The sequence below is a fragment of the Seriola dumerili genome, unplaced genomic scaffold, assembly GCF_002260705.1.
Source record: "Seriola dumerili isolate Sdu_G_001 unplaced genomic scaffold, Sdu_1.0 BDQW01000312.1, whole genome shotgun sequence".
NCBI classification, from domain to species: Eukaryota; Metazoa; Chordata; class Actinopteri; order Carangiformes; family Carangidae; genus Seriola; species Seriola dumerili.
In genome coordinates, this window is record NW_019174567.1 from 1,464,094 (window position 1) to 1,488,855 (window position 24,762).

A 24,762-nucleotide genomic window follows, 5' to 3' on the forward strand; every position below is an offset into this window, starting at 1 on the left:
TTTGATTTTAGTCTTAGACCGGGACGATTCACCTCCACTGAACCGGGCAAATGGTTCCCCCCGGCGACGAGTGATGACGTATGGCGTTTGGGCGGGTGTTCGTCAGTGTTGTGAAGCCGCGCGGATAGAAAAACAAAACAAAACGACAAAGCACAAACACATTGTTTAATGCGGAGATAAAAGGCGGGTTCTCTGGAGCAGCGGGGAGATGAACTGGGAACAACTGGAGCTCAACCCGAGGATCAGGGCAGCGGTGAGGAGAGGTCAGAGAACCAGGCTTCATTCACATATAAACTTTTTGTTACGTCGCTTCTTGTCCACAAACATGATTTAACAGCAGGTCACACTGAGATCATGTCGGAGGTGTTGCTGTCTCATGATCAGTAGAGGATTCTGACTCCTGATGCTCCAATTATTTTTATCAATTTTGAGATCACAATTATTTAACACGATTACTCATTGACTTTGGTAACACCGCGCACTTATTGAACTTTAAATATTGTTCAACGATAAAACAAAAACAATTAATCAGAAAAATTAGATAAATAATAAAATAATATATAATATATAATATATAAATGTATACAATTAAATGAACAAAAATTAATAAAAATAAATTAGATCAAAATAAATAAGATCATCTATGTTGTAACATCAGTGTACTTCCACAATCTAATGAAACATATATTCAACATTTTGGTAAACTACATTCAACATATTCTACTAGACATTTGATCTGATTATTATGACCATGGTAACCACATGTTTCCATCTCTCTCTAGCCAAGATGAAGTCTGTCAGGGAGGTTTTATGTGTTTCTGGTCTGGACCTGCAGAGACTCACCGGCCTGTCCCGCTCTGACGTCCAGCAGCTGCTCACCGCTACCGCCTCCTCCTACAGATCATACCCTCCAGTCCCAGGTCAGGGCAGCAGATGTGCATTCTGATTGGATGTGACAGTGTGATGTCAGAGTGAGTTAACCTGTGTGTTTGTTTTCAGCCCTCGTCCTCCATCGTGGGGAGTGTCGCAGGTTGGAGTCCGGCCTCAGACTCAGCGTGGGCTGTCCTTTACTGGATGAGCTGCTGAGGGGGGGTCTTCCTGTGGGGGGGGTCACTGAGCTCTCTGGCGAGAGCGGAGCGGGAAAGACTCAGCTGGCTCTGCAGCTCTGTCTATCTGTACAGTACCCCACACTGTACAGAGGGCTGGACTCAGGTCAGTAAACACACCATCAGCTCCCCACACAGTAAAGCTTCACGCTGGCTGACGGGCTCAGTATGGAGTTTGGTTGGAGTTATCTCTCTCAGATGAGGACTGTAGTGAACTTGACCACCATCTTAACTACCTGTTTGTATCTGGACTACATCTGGACTGGCTGCTCCTGGTCCTGAACCCTTCTAAATCCTGTACTTGATTTTGATGAAGTGTAACTTTAACATGAGACTCAGGATCAGTGAACGAGCTACGATGAACTCTGTGTTTGTACAGGAGCAGTTTATATCTGCACCGAGGACTCGTTTCCCATCAGACGACTCCAGCAGCTGATCAGAGGACAGTCCTGTCTGCGCTCTGACATCCCACCATCCCTGATCAGCAGAACCCAGTTCAGTGATCGGATCTACATCGAGCATGCTGCTGATCTGGTGAGTCTCTCCTGCTGATCAGAGGCCGAGGCTGAGGCCTTTTCACACCTGTCACCTGTCTCTGTCTCCTCAGGACTCTCTCCAGGTGTGTCTGTCCCAGCGTGTTCCCCTCCTGCTGGCTCGGGGTCTGGTCCGGCTCTTGGTCGTGGACTCAGTGGCGGCTCTGTTCAGGTCTGAGTTCCAGGCTGATGATTGGCTGGAGAGGAACAAACAGCTGCTCACCTTCTCCTCCACACTGCACCACCTGAGCCAGGAGTTCAGCACACCTGTCCTCTGTATCAACCAGGTAACACACTCAACTATCCTCCCTCACCCTAAGCCTCTACTAGATGGTTAGCAGCAGGTTGAAGTCAGTGTCTTAATCTTGGTTGTCCAGGTGACAGCTGAAAAGCAGCCATACCCCCTGCAGGCAGGGAGGTGCCACATGACACATTTTCATAACTAAACCCGACAGCGTCCGTCAGAGCGGCAGCCACAACCAAACTCCATCTTTAATCTGATGGTTATCACAGATCAATAATCAATAATGTGTGTGTTTCAGGTCACAGATGTCTTCAACAGAGCTGATCACAGTTTGGGGTAAAAACTGACTAATCTGTCATTCTGCTTCCTTCCTTCCTTCCTTCCTTCCTTCCTTCCTTCTTTCTTCTTCATCTTTATTTTGTTAAATCATTCATGGTGATCTGATGTTATTGATATATTTATTATTGATCTGATCCACACTGATTTGAAACAAATTAGAAACAAAGAGAAAGGAGTGTTTGTGGATCACTTTCATTGATTATAAATCTGTGACGTGATCAAATTTATTCTCTGTCTCAGACCTCTGTCCTCCAATGTGTCACCTGCTCTGGGGTTGGCCTGGGCCAATCAGGTGATGGTCCGGCTGATGATCAGGCGTCTCCAGGGGACCATTGCCCGTGGCGACCAGTGCAGCGCCCTCCGCAGGCTAGAGGTGGTGTTTGCGCCTCACCTGGCCCGAGATGGACGAGACGCCGCAGTCTGGAGTGAGGGGGTCCGAGGCGTCTCCAGCTCTGACTGATAAACTGTTTTAATGGAAAGAGCCATCCATTCAAATATATAAATAAAGATGTGTATGAAAACTGTGTGATATAAAGATTATAAATAAATCACACAAGGTCGCAGTTTGCGTTTGAATCTACACGTGTGTGGACAGTAACTTAAAATGGCCGTTTCTCCAGTGGAACTTCTGCATCATTCTTTTTCGCTTTTCTTCACAAACCATCATCATCATCATCATCATCATCATCATCAACATCATCATCATCATCACATACCTCTCCAAACCATTGTGACAGGACAGAGAAGCAGCTACAGCCAACGTCTCACTGCAGGACAGAGGTTCAGGAGATCCATCAGGCTGCTGGACACCTAAGCCAAAGACTAGATTAATTTATTATTATTATTATTTATTATCAACTATTATTATTATTACTAATGAGCTACTGGACATGTGAATTTCCCCTAGGAGATAAATAAAGTATCTATCTACTCTATTTTACCATGATCTACTCTCTCCTGTTGCTTTTACTGATATATATCATAATATATTCACATAATAATATCATGACGTCAGGTCGCTGTCAGTGCGCCTGCGCAGTTTGCAGTAAAGACAGTAGAGTACTATAGAAATTGGACGTTGCTTTGTTTCCTTCATAAGAAAAGCGGTAAAGTGTTTGTACAGTTGTAATAAAACGAATACAAAATAAAAAGTTTTTGTGTTTTTATCATTTATAATAACTCCACAGTTTAACAACAATATTTAATCAGTTTAGGTTTATCAGAGAATGCTGTTAAGTTTAGCTCATCTTTATCTTTATGATTCTCTGTTACAATTATTTTCTCTGGTCCTGTTAGAAAAGTGTTTGTCATGTTACATGTGAGAATAAAACTCATTTAGTTATATTTACTGTTTATTTACATGATGTTACTACATTATTAAACCTTCGTGCAACTGATTCTTTTTTACCTGTTATGATTCAAGTCTGTAACAATAAATTAATTTATTAATAATTTTGTCTACGTGTCATAAAATGAAGTCCATCCCTCACTCCCTGATGAAGACCATTAGGCAGAAAGAGTGATTAGTCAGTCTCTGTCAGTAAACAAATTCATTAATGAACTAATTGATTAAAGTTTGTGTTGAACTGTGATGTGACCTTATGTGTTTTCATTCATCTTTATTGAAGTTTAATCATGTTACAGATATTCTGTTTTTTTTTAAATCGCCAACGTTGTGCTGCAACTGCGCAAATGGACTTTTATTTTGAAAAGAGTCAATAGGAAGTGATGTTTGCTGCGCTGACCAGGGCGTGAGCTTGATGTTGATGCGCAGCTCGTGAAGCTTCAGAGCAGAAAGACGTCTGATCAAAAGTCAAATATCGAAGATCAACAGAGGAAAGTGAAGGTCAGTGTGATAACATGTGATGACGTGTGTTTGTTTGTTTCCGGTTGTTTGTTGTTTACAGCAGCGGACTGACGGGCTGCAGCTGTTTATCAGTAGATTATATCATCAATATATCACCGATACTGAGCGATCAGATCGAAGTGATGGAGTCACTCCTGACGGCAGCAGCGAACTGATCAATAGATAATATTTCCTATTGATCTGGACTGATCAGGAATGTTGTCCAAACAGGAAAAAAAATCCTTTCAAATTAAAAGCCCACGCACGCACACACTTTGACACAATAGTTAAAAACTAAAACTAATCATAGAAAATAAATAAAGCAGACCTGAGTGACGTCATTAGATAACAGAGGGCCTTGCTCCTGCTCTGAGCTGATGGCTGATATTATTGATCAGTAACAGCTGCTTTAGCTCTAATACATCTCAGTCATGAACCTGGTTCTGGGACTGCAGATGTTTCTGGTTGCGGTCTACTCCCCCAGTTTCCTGTAAATGTGACAGATTTTTTTCCCGTCTCCTCCACCAGAGGGCACTGTGACCATGAATCTCTCCGCCCCCCTCCCATTGGTCCTCCTCCTCTTCCTGAGTCCAGCCTCCTCTCAGACCGTCAACCCCTCTGTGGAGGATTTGACCAATAGGAACTCAGACTTCGCCACCCGGTTGTATCGAGTGGTCGCTAGTCGGACTGACGAGAACGTCTTCCTGTCTCCGTTCACGCTGTCCGCCGGACTGATGGCGCTGCTGAGTGCCAGCAACGGGCCGACCCAGGACCAGCTGCTTCAAGGACTTACCCTGACTGGACTGGACCCACAAACTCTACCAGGTAGCGTCTGAGATCAAGGTTCAGAGGTGGACTTCAGATACTGTTTTAGTTTTAGACTTTGAGGTTTGAATCTTTCTCTGGTGTTCTCAGATTTGTTTCAGACTCTGAGGACCATCGTCCTGCAGGGGGGCGGGAACCTGCAGCAGGGCGTGGCCATCCTCCCCGCCCAGGGCTTCCAGTTGTCCCCCTCCTACCTGGACCTGGTTCAGACAAAGTTTGGGGGACATGCTGAGAATCTGGTCTACACAGCACCACAGGAAGCTGTCGACATCATCAACCGCTGGGTCCAGCAGCAGACCAGTGATCAGGTCCGGGAGCTGGTGACCAACCTGGACCCCCAGACCCAGCTGCTGCTTGCCACTGCTGCCTCATACCAGAGTATGTATCACCTGCTTCCTGTCAGGGGGCGGAGTTACAATGGGGCAGGTTGTGTATAATCCTTTTATATAGAAAACTGCATCACATTCCTTCAAATGATCCAGTTTCTGCTGACGTTTAGAGCATGGATGAAATGACATGGGTCTGACTGTGTGAGACTACAGTAACGTTAGCTAGCTAACATTTACTGCCAACATGCTAACACTGTTAGCTATGGCTAACAGTAGCATTAGCACTGATGTTACTTACCATGAACAAATCAATGATGCCCGGTGACAGTGATGGGCCTGTAGTCCAGATGACCTGGTCTCTGACAGGTATTGTAACAGTGTGACAAGGTAGTGTGTTGTCATGGTTACAGACGTACAGAGTGTGAGCAATGGCACTGTTTGTGTTAGAAAAAGAAATGAAAATAAAAAGGAATGAAATTGAAATGATGATGTAAGATCATCAGATGTTAGATCTTGGGGTAGTTTTTGACCTTTGCCCCTGTTCATTTCCGGCACTGCCTGAGTCTCTGCTGAGACCAGAACCAGATTAGTTTCACCCTCAGTTAGAGACTTGTTCTTTTTATTATTAAAAATGTATTTAACAAAAACAAAAGTTTTTACTTCATGACCCAGAGACTCATCCTCCGTCCGCACAGACTCTCCTCAGCCAGGTGTTCTCCAGTTGTTCCTCTCAGTCTCACGTGTTCATGAGTTCATGAGTTCATGAGTTCACTGTCTCCTCCTGGTGCCTGGTGGGAAACTCCAGACAGGAAAGAATCCAGTCCCTCTTCAGACGTTTAGTTCCAGACTGCAGATGGTGACAAACTAAAGGAGAAACAGGACGACAGTGTCTCAGTCCACACGTCAAAGTTCACGGGCCACTGATGCTCTGATATAGATGATGTGAGTCATGTGACCTTCACAAGTCTCCAGATCTCAATCCAGTTGAACCATGGGAGATGTTGGTTAGACAGCGCTCTGCATCATCATCATCATCACATGAGGGAATATGGTGATCCTCCACTAAGTCCAGAGACCTGGGTCTGGAGGATCTGTATGATGGTGTTTGTTTTGTCACTTGTCTTTTATCTAATGAGCCCCCCTCAACCTTCTGCACCAGTTCCGCCTCTGTCCCTGTCAGAGAGCTCATGGTCGATGGTTCAGTCTTCTAACTCATCTCTGTTATTTGATATAAATAATATTTGTCTGTCTGTATAAATAAAGTTCTTTTTGTCTTTCAGCCCAGTTCACTCCGTACTTTAACGCATCCCTCTCTCAGGACGAGCGTTTCTACGTGGACAAGTATCACGTCGTCATGGTTACCATGATGTTTAGGGCCGATAAGTACTTCCTGGCATACGACCGCTTGGTGAAGGTCGGCGTGTTGAAGCTGCCGATGACGGACGGAGCGGCGATGTTAGTGGTGCTGCCTGATGAAGACGTGGACATCAACACAGTCGAAGGTGAAATAACAGCCGAGAAGATTCAGGCCTGGATCAAACAGCTGAAGAAGACGTGAGACACCCCCCCATCCTTTAGTCTTTCTTTACCCCCACATCAACATAAATGACAGAGTCGTGTGCAAACTGTTTGATATTAACATGAATAGATGGACGTCCTATTTATTACATATTATTATTATTATACAATAGAAATAAAGTCTTCAGGGACCTACTACATCTGAATAGTTTCTGTCGTCCTCACCCTCAGAGATAAAACTTGTTTTATTTTATTAACAGGAAGTTGGAGGTGCAGCTCCCTCGCTTCATGTTGGAGCGTTCCTATTCTCTGAAGGACGTCCTGCAGACTCTTGACATCACTCAGGTGTTTCAGGACGACGCTGACACCACCAACATGGGTGGGGCTAAAGGACCCAGACTCACAGAGGTGAGTTTTGTCTGCAGTCCGTGTCTGTGCTGCTTTAACGTTTGAGAATGAGTCTGAACTAGGATCTAGTTTGATCAGATTTCTATGTATTTTATTGTGAAAAGCTCTGTCCCTAAACTTTATTTATTTATATTATTTACCTGTTTGTTTTACTGTTTCCAGGTTTTCCATAAATCCATCGTCTCAGTTGACGAGCGCAGTGATAACATCCCTGAAGGGGGCGGAGTCAGCGTGTTCTCTGCTCTTCCTCCTCGACTCACCATCAACAGACCCTTCATCTTCATCATCTACCAGCCGACCACTGGCAACCTGCTGTTCATGGGCCGAGTGGTCGACCCCACCAAGAAATAATAACAACTAGGTTACCTGAGAGGTTGCTTAGCCACGTCCACCTGAGTCACACCTATCAAACTTTACGTTAACAGTTTAAAATGAGGATGTAGCAGGTGTACAATGTTCTAATGTTATTCTACTGTCAGTAGACTCATGTCTCAGTCTGTAGTGTTTACTGTGTTTTCCAGCCTGAGGGTCCGGACTCCCTGAGGGGTCGCAAGATCAATCTGAACGGCCCTGACGATTAAACTGAAATTACTGATCTGACTTTTCCTCTAGAGCCATCATCAGGTCAACATTTTGATTTTTTCACTTACCTGGTTCATGACCAAACAACATGTAATGACATTCCCATCAGCCTCAGCTGGACGCTTTGTTTACTGCTAATTAGCATAGTAAACATACCTGCTAAACATCAGCTGATGTTAGTATGTAGTTCAATGTCAAGAATAAACTTAAAGATAAAAAATCAATATCTGGTTGTTGTCATGTGACCAGTGATGAGATCACACGCTGACGCTGCTTTGTTTTCAACATCGATTGTAACGTTCCCTTCACCCTCTCACTGAGGATCTGTGATTTATGTTTGATGCCGAGTCATCCAGTGACTGAACGCAGCACACTGCCCTGTACAGGGAGGAGGAGTCAAACAGAATATTAATCTGTGTGACATCTGCGCCACAGCCCTGAACTTAAAGTCACCATGTTGGAGTAACTACAACCTGGGACTAGTCCTCCCTGTCGTAACCTGGTAGTTAACAGTGTTGATGAGTCCTGGATGACTGACCGGTGTGGTGACATCCCATCCACCTCAGCTGGACTGTGTTTACAGCTAATCAGCATGTTAGCATGACAGCATGACAGCAACTATCATACCATACCACATGTTCTATTCATAGTTGATGACTGTTATTAACCACCTGTACAACATTAAATATTTAAAAACATTCTCCTGTAGCGTTTTGTGGCTCGTGTTCACCAACATCACTCATGATGTCATCAAACCTCACTGTGACATCACATATTCCTGCCCAAACAATAGACAGAGCACTGCACCAGTTCCTGTTAAGATGATCTGAATCATGTGCAGGAATGATGGACTCCAGAACCAATCGATCGTTCAATGACTGTATGCTAGTATATTTCTGTCGGATGCAATCATGACCTGCTGTGATGTCAGGCTGACATCAGTAGCCTTAACCTCATGGCATCGGCACAGCTGCAGGGTTAGGTACTCAGCTCAGTGCATGCTGGAAAAAACCTGGCTGTGACTGATCTGAGAGCTGATTGGTTCAGTCTTATTAAAAACTCTTCCGTGAATGTATTAGAAAATCAGTTAACAGGATCATCACATCTGTACAGATGTTTCAGCCTGACAGTCGGACAGACTGAAGGACACTGAACAGACTGTTGGATCTCTGGTGGTGAACAGGTGCAGGTTACCGTGGAGACTCTGTGATGATGACTAGTGTCACACCGTGGTGAGGTTGTCTTGTCCTGGTTTTGTTTTGTCCTGTCATTTCCTGTTTTATTTTGAAAAGTAACTCTCCTCTCGTTTCAGATCACTTGCCCTTCCTCATGTGTCTCAGTCTGATTGCCCTGAGTGTTTTCACCTGTTCCCCTTGCCCAGTGTTTAAATAGTCTCCCTTTGTCTTGTGCCAGTGTGTTTCGTCTGCGTGCGTGCACCCCAGCTCTTCGTCACAGCGTTCCTTAAAGTCTTGCGTTCTTCTTCCTCCAAGTGAGAGATTTTGAGTTGTAAGTTTATTTCCTAGTTTTGTGTCATAGTTTAAGTTTGCATAGCCTTTTGTTTCCTCCATGTGGGGTGATGTTTTGTTTACTTACTTTTTGTAGAGTAGAGCCTCCAGTTTGCTGGAGTTTTTATTTTACAGATAGTAGTTTAATAATCCATTGTGTTTTTCCTCCTTAGCGGAGTGATTATTTTGATATTTTTTATAGCCTCTGATATAGTGAGAATTAGGTTTGATAGCCTATTTATTTCTCCACTTGGAGGCGCCCTGAAGAAAACAATAAAGACTGTCTATTGAACCCTGCATCTGTGTCCTGAGTCCTTGCCTGGTCGTGACAACTAGATGATCAGATGTTATTAGACCTGGTCCAACAGAATGTAACACCTTTCCTGTGATGTCAGCGATCATCCAACCAGTCACACATTAGCAGTTGAAACCACCGACCAATAAGAACACAGACACAGTTTAAATGTGTGGAATTTACTGAACCAATCAGGTGACAGGATGAGATCATTAGAATACACAGTGCTCAGTAGATACAAATAGAGGTTAGGCTCTACTGTCTCTGTTCGTCACTGTCAGACAGAGATGATGTCCTGTTGCATTCTGGGTAATGTCCTGAAAGTGCTCCCTGACTGCTGATTGGCTAATGGCCTGTTGGAGGTATGCTGACATCATCTTCAGTCTCGACCCGACTGGACACTGAAAGAGTTCGACTTCCTGTTTCTGTTGGAAAAAAAACAGCACATTAATAATTTAAAACTGTAAACACAAAGTTCAATCTCCAGAAACTTAAAGATAAGCCCTTTAAGGTATTGGTCTAAATGAACATGTTTTATAAGTCGTCTGCTGTGGCTGGTTATGATCATTTGGCACTTTAACACTTCTGTACATTAATGAAATTATAGAACTACAAGAAATAAACAGTTGACAAACTACCTTTACTCTGGTCCTTCTTCACCGTCACATGTTATCTTGTTTATTAACTTCAGAATAAACATTAAGCAGAGGTGGTGAACACAAACACACCTGTCCACACTATTAAAATTTTGCTCTGACACTTCTTTCTTTGGATTTTGAATCCACATCTATCTGAGGAAAACACCCAGACACCAGCGCTGTGATGTAGCATGACGTGTATCTAACGAAGTTCTAAATCCTTTTTTTAATTTGTTGTACAGGCTACATGTTTTCATAATTGGGTACGGATGATTTCAGGACAATGATAACGAGATGTAAAAAGTGTGACAAAGCTAGGGAGCCAGGAGGAGGGACTAAAGAGCGACGGGTAACCGACCCCTGGACTAAACTAAGATAAAATCCAGAATAAACCAGAATAAAGTCAGAGCTCAACAATAAGAAGAAAATCAGGGCTAAAGTAGGAACAAAGACCGAAGAAAAATGAGTACTAACAAGACAATAACAAAGGTTTAGAGAGGGCTACACCTGGGCTAAGTCAGCCATGAAGCAGCAATAAACTGAACCAGGATAAAATCCAGGTAAAATATGGATTTAACTGGGTTAATCTAGGGTTAAGACATACAATACAACAACAGCTAAATAGGGATATTCCAAGGTTTGAACAGGCTAAACCAGGACCAAGCTAGCTAATCAGATCAGGTTAAAGCTCAGGTTAAATCAGGGTCAAAACTGGATTAAACAAGTGGAATCTAAGGCTAAAACCAGGTGAACAGTGGGGCTAAAACAAAACCGGGATTAAGACAGCCCAAATTTAAACATGGATTAAGTCTGGGATAAACATGCTCTGGATATAAGGGTCTGAGTCAGTGTAAATAACAAGACTATATGGGATTAGACCAGGGCTAAAACCAGGTTACCTCAGGTGACCTTGTCTTGAGGGGAGGGGCACACAAACATGTAATTGGTTCAGTAAGAGAGAACCTGGTTTGGAACCTTGTCTAAAGAGTTTTTGGGTGATAAACTGTAAAAAAAAAAAATCAAAACATGTGGAACCATCAATTCAAAGAGTTCTACCACCAGAATGTGAATGTTTTAGCTAGAACTCACATTGACAGCTTTCTGGACTGGCTCTCCTTGACTCCACATCCCCGGTCCATTGTTTTACTGCGCTGGTCCAAGGTACTGCTCCTATGATCTCTCTGATTCAAAGTACTGGTCCTATGGTCTCTCTGGTCCACAGTACTGATTCTATGGTCTCTCTGGTCTAAGGTACTGGTTCTATGGTCTCTCTGGTCAATGGTACTGGTCCTATGGTCCAAGGTACTGCTTCTGTGGTCTCTCTGGTCCAAGGTATTGGTCCTGTGGTCCATTGTAGCAGTTCTATGGTCCACCATATTGTTCCTGTGGTCCATGTTACTGGTTCTATGGTCCAGTGTGCCAGTTCTATGGTCTCTCTGCTCTATGGAACTGGCCCTGTGGTCCATGGAACTAGTTCTGTGGTCCAGCGTACTAGCCCTGTCCAGGAGGCTGGTGGTGTTGCTGCGGATCAGGACTGGCATGGAGGAGGTGGACTGAGTTGCCATGGTGAAGTGGACAGTCCTCAAGGAGTCATCTATAAAACACCAGAAGTGATGTAAGAATAATGACCATGAATCATCCTGACTGTGTCCTGCAGTCCTAACAACTGATCCTGATCAGGGTTAATGATATGGTGTGTGTAAAGATGTGGTACCTTTGCTCTGAATCATGGAGGACTTCCCAGATCCAGATGTACCACTCAGCTCCTTAACCTTCCTGAATCACAGAGCCAGAAAACAGAACATTTAGAACCTTGAACCTTGTTCCGGTCCACATTTAAAAACCAACAGATAAAACTCTACAGTGACTTTAAGCACAAGTAACCCCACCCACCAGTGATGTCAGAGGTCAGAGTGCACTGACCATACCCTGAGTCCAGGTCTACCTCACTGCACCAAGTGAAAACTAGATGTCCACCAGAGATTGTAACGTCCTTTTTCCTGGGTTGTGATTCCTACGCCTGTTTCTGACCCACATTTTCTGACTGGTGTTGTTACAGGTGTGATCGACCAAAACTGGACTTTTATTGATTGTTCCTGTACAGGGGTCAAGAGGTTAGTCCTCAAAGACTCTCACAGTGCCTGACGTTTCTTAGGAGGATCTGGGAGAAGGTACAAGTCAACAAGATCAGGGCAAGACCGAAGAGGGACAAGATGTCTGACTTTGACAAAGTCATGAAGACCACAACGGCAAAGAACAACATCATCAAGCAGGAAGTGAAGGAGCTCCAGAAAGAGACAACAAAGAAAATACAGTTTCTGTTCAACTGTTAAAGAAAAGTTCTCCCTGGACGATCCTGATCAGATGTTGAACCATGTCTGCTGACCCCTTTCAATATGAAGGAGCAGTGGTTCTCCTCCTGGATCTGAGTGCAGACCCCCTGCCATGGGCAATCATGGATCCACCATGTCATTCTTTCAGTCTTAACCCAGAGACCAGGACCACAGCTGAGGACTGAAACAGATCCACTTCAGGATCAGCTCCCTCTGAACCACAACAGTCCAGTACAGTGCTGATCTATCTCATGGTCCATTTACCCCCAAGAAGAGACCCTAAGAAAGTTAAACTGAAAGTGAAGGAGTTCTGGTGGGTCTTACACAGGTCTGTCTGAGTTGGCGGTTTTAGATGTTGTTGGCTGACTGCTGAGGGATCGACTCCGTGACAGTTTAGCCTTCCTCATCTCCTTACCTGTAAGAAGAAGAAACATCATCATAATTTTCTGATACACCTCCATGTTCTTAACACTGTTTACATGGGCCTGAAAACATCCACCACAGTCCGGTATGTACCAACCGCCGGGACTGTAAAGATAATTAGAACTCATCATAAACCATCCACCAAACTAATGCTGGTGATAAAAATCTGTACATCTACCATCATTAATGACAGGTACGTTGAGAAGACGTCTGTCAAGACTAAAAAACAAGATTGTGTTGGAAGTTCAAAGATAAAACATTTTATCAGTTGTCATATTTCTGTCTTACCAGAGGACAAGGCAGCTCCAGATGAGGACACGGACATGGATTTGGTTGCAGAGAGAATGGTCTTGCTTTCCCTTCCTGTCAAAGAGAGATGGTTCACAGACGGGACTACAGACCAAACAGTCAGATCTTCCCCCTCCGACTCATTCAAAAGTAAAAGGACAGTTGTGCTCACGTTTTCTCTCTGTATGTTTTTCAGAGTTGAGTTTCCCTTCGCTCTGCTGTCGCTCCAGCTGTTCCTGACGACAGAGGAAATGTCATTACAACGTAACAGGAAGTGATTTAGACGGTAGACGAGCTGTCAGGTTCAGACTCACCATCTCCAGCAGCAGAGTCTCCTCCTTCTCCTTTTTCTGGTCCAGTAAATCCCTCTCCTGCCTCTTATGAAACTGACAACAAGAGACCAGAGACCAGATGTAGAGCGGAACAGAAACAAAACATTCAGCTGTTATTTATTCTACAGTCCAGGTCTTAAAAACAGGCTTCTTACAGGTTCTGTGAGGTCCAGTTTGTCCAGTTCCAACACTGTCTGGAAAACATGATGAACACAGTGAATCATCTACACCTATCAAGGCTAAAAAGCAAACTCTGGTCTCCGTGGATTGGATTCATCTCAAGTCTACAGAATCGTCTGACAGAGGTCTGGATTGGTCACAGGCAGTGTGGATGTTACCTTGCGAATGGTTGCCACCACGTCCTTGTCTTTCTCTCTGCATAAAAGTTTCTGGACGCAGAAGTCGAGTTGCTGCAGCAGTTGTTTATCAGCTGGCAGACGGAGCGACGAACGTAACCTGGGCAACAACTGGCACAGCTTGTACCTGACAGGTAGACATGTGAACAGGCAGACCAGTGTGTCACATTTGATGTCAGAAAGACAGATTTGACCTGCCTCATTGGACAGCGTTCTGACAGAACTACCTCACGTTGGCGACGGGGTCGTGGACCAGCTCCAGTGCCGGACTCAGGAAGTGTTTGTTGAAGTATTTTCTGGAGAAAATCTCAGAGGCCATTTCACAAACATCAAGGAACCTCAGACGGTTCCAGTAGCTCCGACCCTGGGCCAGATCTGAGGATCAGAGACAGACCAACATGAACGCAAAGCTTCTAATGTGGCCTCACAATTTGCTCAACATTTGTCAAATGACAGTCCTTTATGATCTTTACAGAGGTTGTGATAGATTTTTAAAAAAAGCTTTTTAAAACAAATTACTGAGGTGACGTACTCAAAGCACCTGAGACTATAGGACCATGGTGTTCTGACCTTGGATCAGTCGCTCCATCATCTCCTGGCGCTGCTCCTGTTTCCGATTGTAGCGGAGAAATATGCAAAACGTCCGAGCTGCCTCCTTCTGCACAGGCAACACCTTCTGCAACCACAGTTACCAGAGGAGATTACTTGTCTGTTCAGCTGTTTACCTGTTGAATTATGTCACGTCTTGTGGCATCTAGTAGTACTGACATTGGTGGTGAGGATGATGAAGATGCGAGGGGAGAAGCTCTGGTGCAGCAGTTCTCCAGGCAGCAGTCTGGCCAGGCAGCTGTAACGCTGCAGCAGCTTTTCATGCAGCCGCCAACGCAGAGAAGAACCAACCTTCTGCTCTGCCAACAACAGGGCTGTCAGCAGTTCCGGGAACTGATGAGGCGCAAATAGGGACCACGGGAGAACGTGGAAGAACAGAGGAACCAGGATTATAGAAGAAACAGGAAAAGAAAGAAAAACCCAGGCTGAACTCAGAACTAGTTTAAAGTCAGAGGTTTGTTTTCCTACCTTGTTGTCCAGTGTCAGGTTCTCTCCTCTGGACAGAACTGCCTCCAGAGTTTCTTCCAGGTGATTCATCAGTGCATCCAGCACCTCAACAACAACAGCAGAGGCTTCAATACAGATAACACTAACATTTGAGTTGAAGAAACTACATGTTCTGAAGAAAGTGTAGATGTGTTTGGTCTGGGCTGTTGTTAAATGTTTGGCACACTGTGTGGTAACATTTGCACAAACATGATTTATCTGCTTCATAGCTACAACTCAGTCCAAAGACAAAAACTAGACCTCACATAAATACAGCAACACACATGGAAACAACTTCGACACGGCGATGTTGTGATGACAAACACACACTCATTGCTGTGACTTCAGTGAAGAGTTTCTAAAGAAACATGCTAACAATGTGGACTGAGCGGGGACTCTCACCTCCAGAGCGTCGTCCTGCAGTAGGACCAGAAGCTCTTTGTGGACCACCTGGACGTTTGAACCGAGCAGCTTCACCACCTGACAGTTGTGGTGGGCCAACAGAAAGAGGGGAAACAGTTTTACAAACTATTAGCAGAAGAAACTTTCAAACATTGAACACTTCCTTCTTTCATCTCTTAACTCTTGCCTTTTGTAACCATGCAGAACCTAAGGCGGGTGATGTTCATGATCACTCAACTGGTACTGGTCATCAGTGTCCTAACTTTCTTCCTGCTCCTCAGAGGATGAACCCTTTAGATTTAAACCACTCCATGATCTTTTCAGTAGTGCCACCCTCAGGACAAACTTCACTACTGTTCACACTCACAACAGATGAAACATCATGATGTTATTTGTTCATGTATATCAATCATAAAAAAGGAGGCCTTCGGGGATGAAGACAAGGAGAAGCTCAGGTGTGTGCAACATGAGGTGATGTGGACAAGGCCAATGAGTTCAACCTGTTCTACAGCAGGTTTGACACTGTTCTCTCTCCCACTGCTTCAGCTGCAGCTTCTCCTACGGTATCTTCTCCACAACCTGACACTACAGCTGCACCTCCCTCCACACTGGGGTCAAGTCTCCTGTCCTTTACAGTGGAGGAGGTGAGGGTGGAGCTCAAGAGGATACGTCCTGGAAAGGCAACAGGCCTGTACAGCCCAGCTGGCTGAGCCTCTCCAGAGGATCTTTAACTTAAGCCTTCAAACCGGGAGGATCCTGGTCCTGTGGAAAACATCATGTCTTGTTCCAATACATAAAGTAGCACGACCAGCTGAGATAAATGACTACAGACCGGTGGCCTTCACATCACACATCATGAAGACCCTGGAGCAGCTGCTTCTCCACCTTCTGAGGCCACAGGTTGAACAGCACTAGACCCCCTACAGTTCACCTACAAAGAACATATTGGATTGGATGGTGCCGTCCTTTACATGTTCCACTAGGCCCATTCTTACTTGGATGAGCCAGGTAGTTACATGAGGATTATGTTCTTTGATTTCTCAGGTGCATTTAACACCATCCAACCCCCCACTTTTAAAGACAAGCTGGAAGGGATGGGGGCGGAGCCCTGCTTCACATCCTGGATTGTGGATTACCTGACAAGACGACCAAAGTACGTCAGGCTGGGTAACTGTGTCTCAGAGACAGTGATGAGTAGCACCGGGGCTCCACAGGGGACTGTTCTGGCTCTGTTCATGTTCACCCTGTATACGGCCGACTTTAAATACAACTCTGAGTCCTGCCACATCCAGAAATACTCAGATGACACAACTATTGTGGCGCGGACGAGGAACGGGCAGGAAGAGGAGTACAGGGATCTGACGATGACCTTCAGTGAATGGAGCGACAAGAACTGCCTCCTTCTGAACACCTCCAAGACCAAGGAGATGGTCATTGACTTTCAGAGGTCTAGGCCCTTCAGCCAGTCAACATTTGAGGGAAGGACATTGAGGTGGTGCACACTTATAAATACCTAGGTATGCACCTGGACAGTAAACTGGACTGGTCCCTGAACACGGATGCCATCTACCTGACGGGGCGGAGCCGGCTCTTTTTCCTCAGGAGGCTCAGGTCCTTTGACATCTGCAGTGAAATGCTGCACGTTTTATCAGTCAGTGGTGGCCAGTGGACTCTTTAATGCTGCAGTCTGCTGGGGCAGCAGCATGTCAGACACAAACACAAAGAGACTGGACAAGCTGGTAAAAAAGGCTGGGTCTGTGCTGCAGGAGTCTGGACTCACTCAGGACTGTTGTGGAGAGACACATGCAATGTAAGATGGAGGCCATCTTGGACAATACCAACATCCTCTCCACAACATTCTGGCAGGACAGAGAAGCAGCTGCAGCTGCAGCAAACGTCTCATCTCACTGCAGAACAGAGAGGTTCAGGAGATCTTTTGTTCCCACTGCCATCAGGCTGTACAACACCTCAGCCAAAGGAAGTGGATTAATCCAATCATTATTGTTTATTTATTATCAACTGTTATTATTATTATTATTATCAACAATGAGCTAATGGACACATGAATTTCCCCTAGGGAATAAATAAAGTATCTATCTATCTATCTATCTATCTATCTATCTATCTATCTATCTATCTATCTATCTATCTATCTATCTATCTATCTATCTATCTAATCTGACCTGGTGGAAACTGGCTGCAGCACTTCGTCGAACACTGACTTCTGGGTCACAACAAAGACTGGAGAACGATGGGTAGAGCTCTGACAGGAAGTGGGTGGAGTCAGCAAACACCACCATGGCCTGCAGAGAGAAAGTAAAGAGTGATATCTACCATCTGAAAGACTGAAGGTTGAACTGAAGTCTGAAGCTCCGCTGAGTGTGTGGGGAATTTACCGGTAGGTTGTAGCAGCAGTTGCAGCGGATCAACTTAGACTCGTTGTTGATGTCAATCTGGTTTCCTTCAGTCTGTAGACCGGCGACACACAGCACCTTAAACCTCTGCAGCAACCGGCCCCTCTGCTCATCTGACAGAGACCCTGAAACACAATGACTCCTCAGAAACATCACGACTCATCAGTCCTTAAGTCCCCATACCGTCACTCCACAGCTTGACCACACTTTCAGATCCTGTTCCTGAAAACCACAAACTAAATCTGTGACAGGAACAAACCTGATGGAGTCCAACACCTGCCAACAAGATGTTGGACTGAATGTTGGAAACACAGACCCTCTTGTTCTCAGGGGAAAACTCCAACACAACAGGGTGCTTTTCACCCTGGGCAAGAGTTGGTGATTGCACAGACTTGAGCCCAACTACATTTAGTTGGTATTGCCTCATTTTCGACTTCAACTCTGGCTCCATTCCCACCAGAGAAGTGACAATTCACACCCCTAGGACTAGTTTACTAAGTTTGTGGTTAGCACACTAGGGCCAATGGCGTTGCTTGGCAACTTGACCCTTACATCTAGCCTTCCAGGTAGTGGACCTGCAGGGCAGTTGCCCCATGTCACCCCTTCAGCTGATCAGATCAGGCCCAGGAAAGGCCCAAGGTCTGCTTATTCCAGGCAAGGTAACTCTTTCCTGAAGTCACTGTTCATAGTTAGTCTCACTAAATTTGTCCTCTCATCTGGGACCAGTTTGCCTTGGGTGATCCTACCAGAAACTTACCCCTTCCTCCAGCATTACCGATTTATGAACAAAATTTTAATTCACCACCTCCGTCTCATATCTGCCAGCCTTCACTGAACTTCATATGGTGGATACTCTGGACTTATTCCACTTAAGCTTCAGCAGTCTCTACTGTGTGATGTCAGTGTTGAGTCTCACCTGTCAGTCCACTGCAGAGCCTCCCAAACTGGAACGACAAAGACGCCACGACAGCTTCATCCGCCTGCGATGATGCCTCGCACACGGACATCACCAGAGGAACCACTACATGGAGTCTGTCATCTGAAAGAGGAGGGGGCTTTAATCATGGTGTTTGTGGAGAGGAGGGGGACCAAGGAAATTTGAATCAAGGGCAACTGGACTTGGTTGTAGCTACTTGAAGACATTTTCACCTCTCATCCAAGAGGCTGATGTCACTCATGTTGTGACATCAATGGTCCTCATAACGACCCTACAGAGTTGAAATACCTGGGTCTCCTCACCGGTCAGCCACAACTGAAGAAGCCTCTTGGATGAGGTGAAATGTCTTTAAGTATCTACAACCAAGTCCAGTTGCCTTTGATTTAACTTGTCTCAGATAACCATGACCTGGATGACTGAGAATCTTCATAAAGAGTAAGGGGCTGTAAATGTGGTGTTTCTGAAAAGGAGGGGGCTTTAAACTTTGCAGACAGCTTCTCAGCTCCACCTGTTGTAACCTAATGACTCACCACTGTCAATCATCTCCATCAGGTTGATGATGGTGTCAAAGGCAGCGAGGCGGACGCTGCTTTCCTCATCTCCAGCGAGCTCCACCAGTTCAGGAAGCAGCTCCATCCTGGTGTCGTCCACCCTGAAGGACAGACAAGAGACACACTGCCTCACCTCAGCAGGGCGTTTGCTTGGTGTTTGTGTTTGGCGTTTAGTTGGTGTTGTCAGGTTTTGTAGTTATAAGGGACCCAAATGCAGACCATCCAAGAGTAGGTGAAATCAGTGATTTATTAAGTGAATGAAAAACACAACAAATCCAAAATACACCAGCCAGGAACAAAAAAACAGAAAATCCAAGAACAAAAGAAAACACCAGAGAACAAAAAACGGGAACACTGAAGCGAAACAGGACTACAACTCAGGAGAACAGGACAAACTGACAAAAACAAAGTGGAGCACAGAGACTAAATAGACACAAGGGAGGCAAGGGTAATTGAACACAGATGAAACACATTAGGACTGTCATCAAACTGGAGGGAAACAGGACAAAGACAGGAAGTAAAAACAACAAGAGACACACAAAGAAAGCTACTTCAAAATAAAACATGAAATGACAATGACCAAACTAATTTGAAAAGTCCAAACACAAAGAGTCTTTAAGGCTGGTTGGTGATTGGTAGGTGTTTGCTTGGTGTATGGTGAGGTTTACCCAGTCGCTCTGGCGATGCTCTCCAGCTGACGGCACATACAGGCTCGGACCTCAAACTCAACATCCTGACATAAAGACCGAGCCAATGGCAGCAGCTCCATCTTCACTCTGATATACAGAGAACACACCTGTCAGTGTCACACCAGGTGTAGCAACATCAACACACACCATCAGATTTCATCATCTGATCAATAATCAATTAGAAAGCTCACATGTGGGAATCAAACTTGCAGGCCACTTTTCCCAAAATTCGACAGCTGGCCAGACGAGCCTGAAGAGAGTGAGACAGCTGAGACTGATACAGGAGAGGGTTCAGCACCTGCAGAGACAGACAGGTACAGACAGAGACAGGTAAAGAGACACACAGGTACAGAGAGAGAGACGGGTACAGAGAGAATCAGGTACAGAGTGAGACAGGTAGAGATCCCTGATTACTGTACCTCCTGTTTGATGGTCTCCTTGGGTAAAGCGTTGATGGCCGACAGCAGAGTCTCCAACCAGGCGTTGCTCACAACTGACAACAACAAACACATCATCGTCAATGTCATCATCATCGTCATCGTCATCGTCAACATCAACGTCAACGTCATCATCATCGTCATCGTCATCGTCATCGTCAACGTCAACGTCAACGTCATCATCATCGTCATCGTCAACGTCAACGTCATCGTCAATGCCATTGTCATCGTCATTGTCATCATCGTCAACGTCAACGTCATTGTCATCGTCATCATCATCGTCATTGTCAATGCCATTGTCATCGTGATCGTCAACTTCATCGTCATTGTCAGTGTCATCGTCAACTTCATCGTCATTGTCGTCATCAAAGTCAACATCGACGTCAACACCAGAAAAACCTGATCAGTCTTAACATGAGTTGGTCTCTGAAACTGGGTCCTCAGAAGATTTCACTTGAACTGAACTGGTCTAGTCTGGACCTCCACAGGTCCACATTTTGGTGGTTTTTGGTGATTCAAAATGTCTCCAGGTTAAACTAAGTAACTACAGGCCACGGACCAGTCTGGTGTTCCACCTGTGATGGTGGATGCTCAGGTAACTTGAGGTAATCTGAACTGGTAATCCAGTGTTTTAACAGATCAGGTCCAGTTAACCACAGCTGGATTTCAAACCCATTGATTCTAAACTGTAGCTCATAATCATGATCTCAGTGGTTCAGGTGTGTTACCTGTGTCTCTGTGGTTCAGGTGCAGTAGGACTGTCTTCAGGATGGAGTACGTGTGGGTGTGGATCAGGATGATGTCGTCCTGTAGGATAGTTAGAAACGATGCTGCTGCTGCCAGCTGGATTTCAGCTCCGCATCCGTTCAGGGCCTCCTAAATCACACAGACAGGACAGGTTATACCTGTGTGACACACCTGTAATTTCCCAGAATGACTGTCTGACTCTCATCCTGCCTTCGTCTACCTGCACACACACATACAGTCTGACTGTTACATACCCGGACTTTTGGTACGACCCGACGAAAAGTCTCAGCCGGATTCTGACGAACGAGACTCGGCAGGTTACTTATGACGCTTGCTCTCTGCACCTCCTGACCCACACTGACGAGGAGAGGAAATACAAAAACATGAAGGAAAACACAGAGGAACTCTGAGGGACTATAAGGCCGTCTCCACACAACTTCGTTTTCATTTTTAAAAAAGCATCTCTTTTGCTACGTTTTCACCTCCCGTCACACGACTTCTGAGTTTTCGAGCCACATAAACGGAGACTTTTGGAAACGTTGCTTGACCTGTTTTATTTCGAAAACTCTGGGATTGTATTTTATTTTGAAAACTCTGGGGTTGTGTTGTAGTCTGGACAGAAACTGAGACCTTTGTAAACAATGAGGTCACAGCCACGGTTTCTCCTGATTGGCTCTCATCAGCCTGGACTACCAGTGGTGAATACAACATGATAATGAATGACAGTGTTACTGACCTTGTTGTCTTTGCTAGCAGCTGTTGTTCACTTACATTCTCTGTTTTAATGCTACAACTGTCTTTGCTGTTCCTCCTTCAGAGGATTTACTGCAGAGGAGACAAGCTACTTCCTGTTTACACCTGCTCGCACATGCTCAGTGTAGGTGACTGCTCAGCTATGTGTGTTTTCAGGTGTGATAGTCTGGATGGAGATCTTTTTCGTTTTAAAATGAAAACATAGTCGTGCGGACGTAGCCTAAATAAATCTTAGAACCTGAATCTGAATCAGTAGAGTCCAGAACCCTCCATAAAAACAGTCTGTGTAGGTCTCCTGTGGTTTCTGTCCAGCTGTTGTTTATATATTTGAGTTTAAGCTCTGTTTTCAGAAACATTTACAACATCAGTTACAGAGCTCAGATCCTGATTGATCCTCCACAGTCCAGTACCCCTGAGTCCTGCAGGTTTCAGCTGTGTTTCAAGTTTCAGTCCAGACTGAATGAGTTCAGTGAACTAGTTCAGATCTCCAGGGATCAGACTACAGGATGATTACCTTCACTGTTCAATTAGCTTCAGAGTTTACTGGGTCATGGGGAAGGAGGACAGGTGGAGGACTGGACTGCTTCTTTCTTCTTTCTTTCCTCCTGAGGCCTCTTTTTATTTATTGAGGATTCTTCTTGAATCTGAACTGACTGAGGGTTTCCTGACTAATAACCTGAAACTAGTTTCAACACAGTCTGAGGTCAAACAGAAAACTAAAAGAAAAACAATCACAAAAGCACTGAAGAATGTGACATCACTGACATGTCCACAGGTAACGCAGCGTAGACTTGTTTCTAAATGACCCCCAGCTCTCACCTGAGCAGGTAGACGGCTCTCTCAATGTCATTCAGGTCTTCATCCACAGTCAGCTGATCAATCTCCTCCGCCGTCTGACAGGAAACAACAAACAACTCCAAAAACTCAGTGTTATGTTTTTTAAAGGCACTTATTTTATTTAAATGTCTGTTAGTTATTATGTGAAAGTCATAATAATAACAACCCCTGTATCGTTAATTTATCAGAAATTAATGGCAGACATTTTTTGCATTTGTACATTTAATTTAGTTCTGTACTTACAGGTTATATATAGAAGATTTTAAACAATAACACAGCAGCAAGCAGCTGTTCTCTATGTAAAGATACAGTGGACTAATGGTGTCCCGAGCAGAGAATGAAGCCACACCCCCTCTGTGTGTTATGTCAGATGTCAGTGATGTGAGTTTCTCTGTTCTTTGTTTTAGTAGCTGGGATGGCGGCATGTGCTTGTTAGTGCCATATGTGTACATGTAAGTGCATGTACGTGTGCATGTTAGTGCATGTGAGTCTCTCCTGTGAAACCATTGGCCCTCCCTACGTTCATAAACACACAGGCTCCGCCCACAGGTGTGATGTCAAAGTGCAGTACGCAGTGTTCAGGTGACACTGACCATCCAGAATTTCCTCCACTGAAGAGGAAACCATGTTTTCATCTAAAAGGTCTGTCCAACAACATGTATCTACTGTCCAAAAACATGTATCTATTGTCCAACATGTATCTACTGTCCAACAACATGTATCTACTGTCCAACAACATGTATCTACTGTCCAACAACATGTATCTATTGTCCAACATGTATCTACTGTCCAACAACATGTATCTACTGTCCAACAACATGTATCTATTTTCCAACATGTATCTACTGTCCAACATGTATCTACTGTCCAACAACATGTATCTATTGTCCAACAACATGTATCTATTGTCCAACATGTATCTACTGTCCAACAACATGTATCTATTGTCCAACATGTTCCTACTGTCCAAAAACATGTATCTATTATACAACAACATGTATCTACTGTCCAACATGTATCTACTGTCCAACAACATGTATCTATTGTCCAACAACATGTATCTATTGTCCAACATGTATCTACTGTCCAACAACATGTATCTACTGTCCAACAACATGTTATTTAAAGCACATGTTGTTATTGTCCAACAACATGTATCTACTGTCATAGACAAAATAGAAAATGATTCACCTGCAGCTGTTTTAATCTGCACCAAATGTTTGTGGTTTCAATATTATTTGGTCAAATATTGATTGAACAAATATTGATTGGTCAAGCAAATTGTTCAATCTTTGCTGCTTCTCTTCAGACATGATGTTAAACAGAGTCTTTGGGTTTTGGACATTTTTTTAAACTATTTTCTGGCATTTAGGGTTTTGATGGACCAACTGATCCATCTACTGATCAAAAAACTGATCATTAGCCAAAAGTCTTGTTAATGTGTGTTCGTATAGACCTACAGTAGGCTATTTATCGTCTCTTCTGTTACTTACAGTGCACTTCTTCCTACGTGAAATATGCTCACATGTGGATGCTGATGTAACGGTTAGAGAATAATGTTCATGTTTACGGTGACGAGATCCTGACAGACACAAGAGACTGTCCACCTGTCTGTCTGTCCACCTGTCTCACTGCAGACAGACAGACAGACAGGTGGACAGACAGACAGAAACTGCGTCATGCTGCGCAGATAGCGGGTCTCCCCTCTGCTTCCTGCATGGAGGCTGCTGATCTTCCTCTCACTGACTCATACAACATGTCACATTATCACCTCAATCATCATCATCATCACTTCACGTCTCACACATCTCAAACTGTTCAACACATGACCCACTCAGTGTCTCAACACGTCAGTCTTCAGACCATCAGAGGCTGAGATGTAAAAATACCTTGAGACTCCTGCGGATCGGCCTCTCGATGAAGGCGAGCTCCTGCAGCTCCTCCAGCTGTCCGTACAGCAGGCTGGACTGGTTCACACTCATTCTGCTGGAGAACATCTG

General features: G+C 44.6%; 3 protein-coding genes across 5 annotated transcripts; 2 read left to right on the top strand and 1 right to left on the bottom strand.

Annotated features, from left to right (window-relative positions):
* The first annotated feature begins 72 nt into the window (after positions 1-72).
* Positions 73-3,526, top strand: xrcc3 (X-ray repair cross complementing 3). 3 transcript variants are annotated; one of them, XM_022758980.1, is made up of 7 exons: positions 73-253; positions 836-920; positions 1,000-1,212; positions 1,486-1,640; positions 1,714-1,926; positions 2,182-2,219; positions 2,463-3,526. In XM_022758980.1, exons 1-7 carry the CDS (start codon positions 209-211, stop codon positions 2,680-2,682), a joined length of 969 nt encoding a protein of 322 aa, XP_022614701.1. In that variant the 5' UTR covers positions 73-208; the 3' UTR covers positions 2,683-3,526. The 3 variants fall into 3 exon arrangements, with proteins under 3 accessions (XP_022614701.1, XP_022614702.1, XP_022614700.1); XM_022758979.1 differs by having other exon boundaries at positions 79-263; positions 783-920; XM_022758981.1 differs by lacking the exon at positions 2,182-2,219 and having other exon boundaries at positions 77-263; positions 783-920.
* Positions 3,527-3,965: 439 nt separating this feature from the next.
* LOC111231717 (protein Z-dependent protease inhibitor-like) lies at positions 3,966-8,428 on the top strand. The gene is made up of 6 exons (XM_022758935.1): positions 3,966-4,068; positions 4,597-4,893; positions 4,984-5,271; positions 6,503-6,776; positions 7,001-7,148; positions 7,311-8,428. The coding sequence occupies exons 2-6, from the start codon at positions 4,611-4,613 to the stop codon at positions 7,497-7,499; spliced, it is 1,182 nt and encodes a 393-aa protein (XP_022614656.1). The 5' UTR covers positions 3,966-4,068; positions 4,597-4,610; the 3' UTR covers positions 7,500-8,428.
* Positions 8,429-8,502: 74 nt separating this feature from the next.
* Positions 8,503-24,759, bottom strand: ppp4r4 (protein phosphatase 4 regulatory subunit 4). Its single transcript, XM_022758925.1, has 26 exons — positions 24,652-24,759; positions 22,745-22,818; positions 21,427-21,529; positions 21,154-21,301; positions 20,408-20,481; positions 20,180-20,286; positions 19,968-20,075; positions 19,279-19,400; positions 18,728-18,850; positions 17,794-17,936; positions 17,581-17,700; positions 15,398-15,475; positions 14,978-15,061; positions 14,669-14,842; positions 14,471-14,576; positions 14,128-14,275; positions 13,883-14,027; positions 13,700-13,738; positions 13,527-13,598; positions 13,385-13,448; positions 13,213-13,287; positions 12,826-12,916; positions 11,883-11,944; positions 11,665-11,762; positions 11,258-11,319; positions 8,503-9,955 (listed from the first exon to the last, which is right to left on the bottom strand). Exons 1-26 carry the CDS (start codon positions 24,757-24,759, stop codon positions 9,910-9,912), a joined length of 2,574 nt encoding a protein of 857 aa, XP_022614646.1. The 3' UTR covers positions 8,503-9,909.
* Positions 24,760-24,762: the final 3 nt, after the last annotated feature.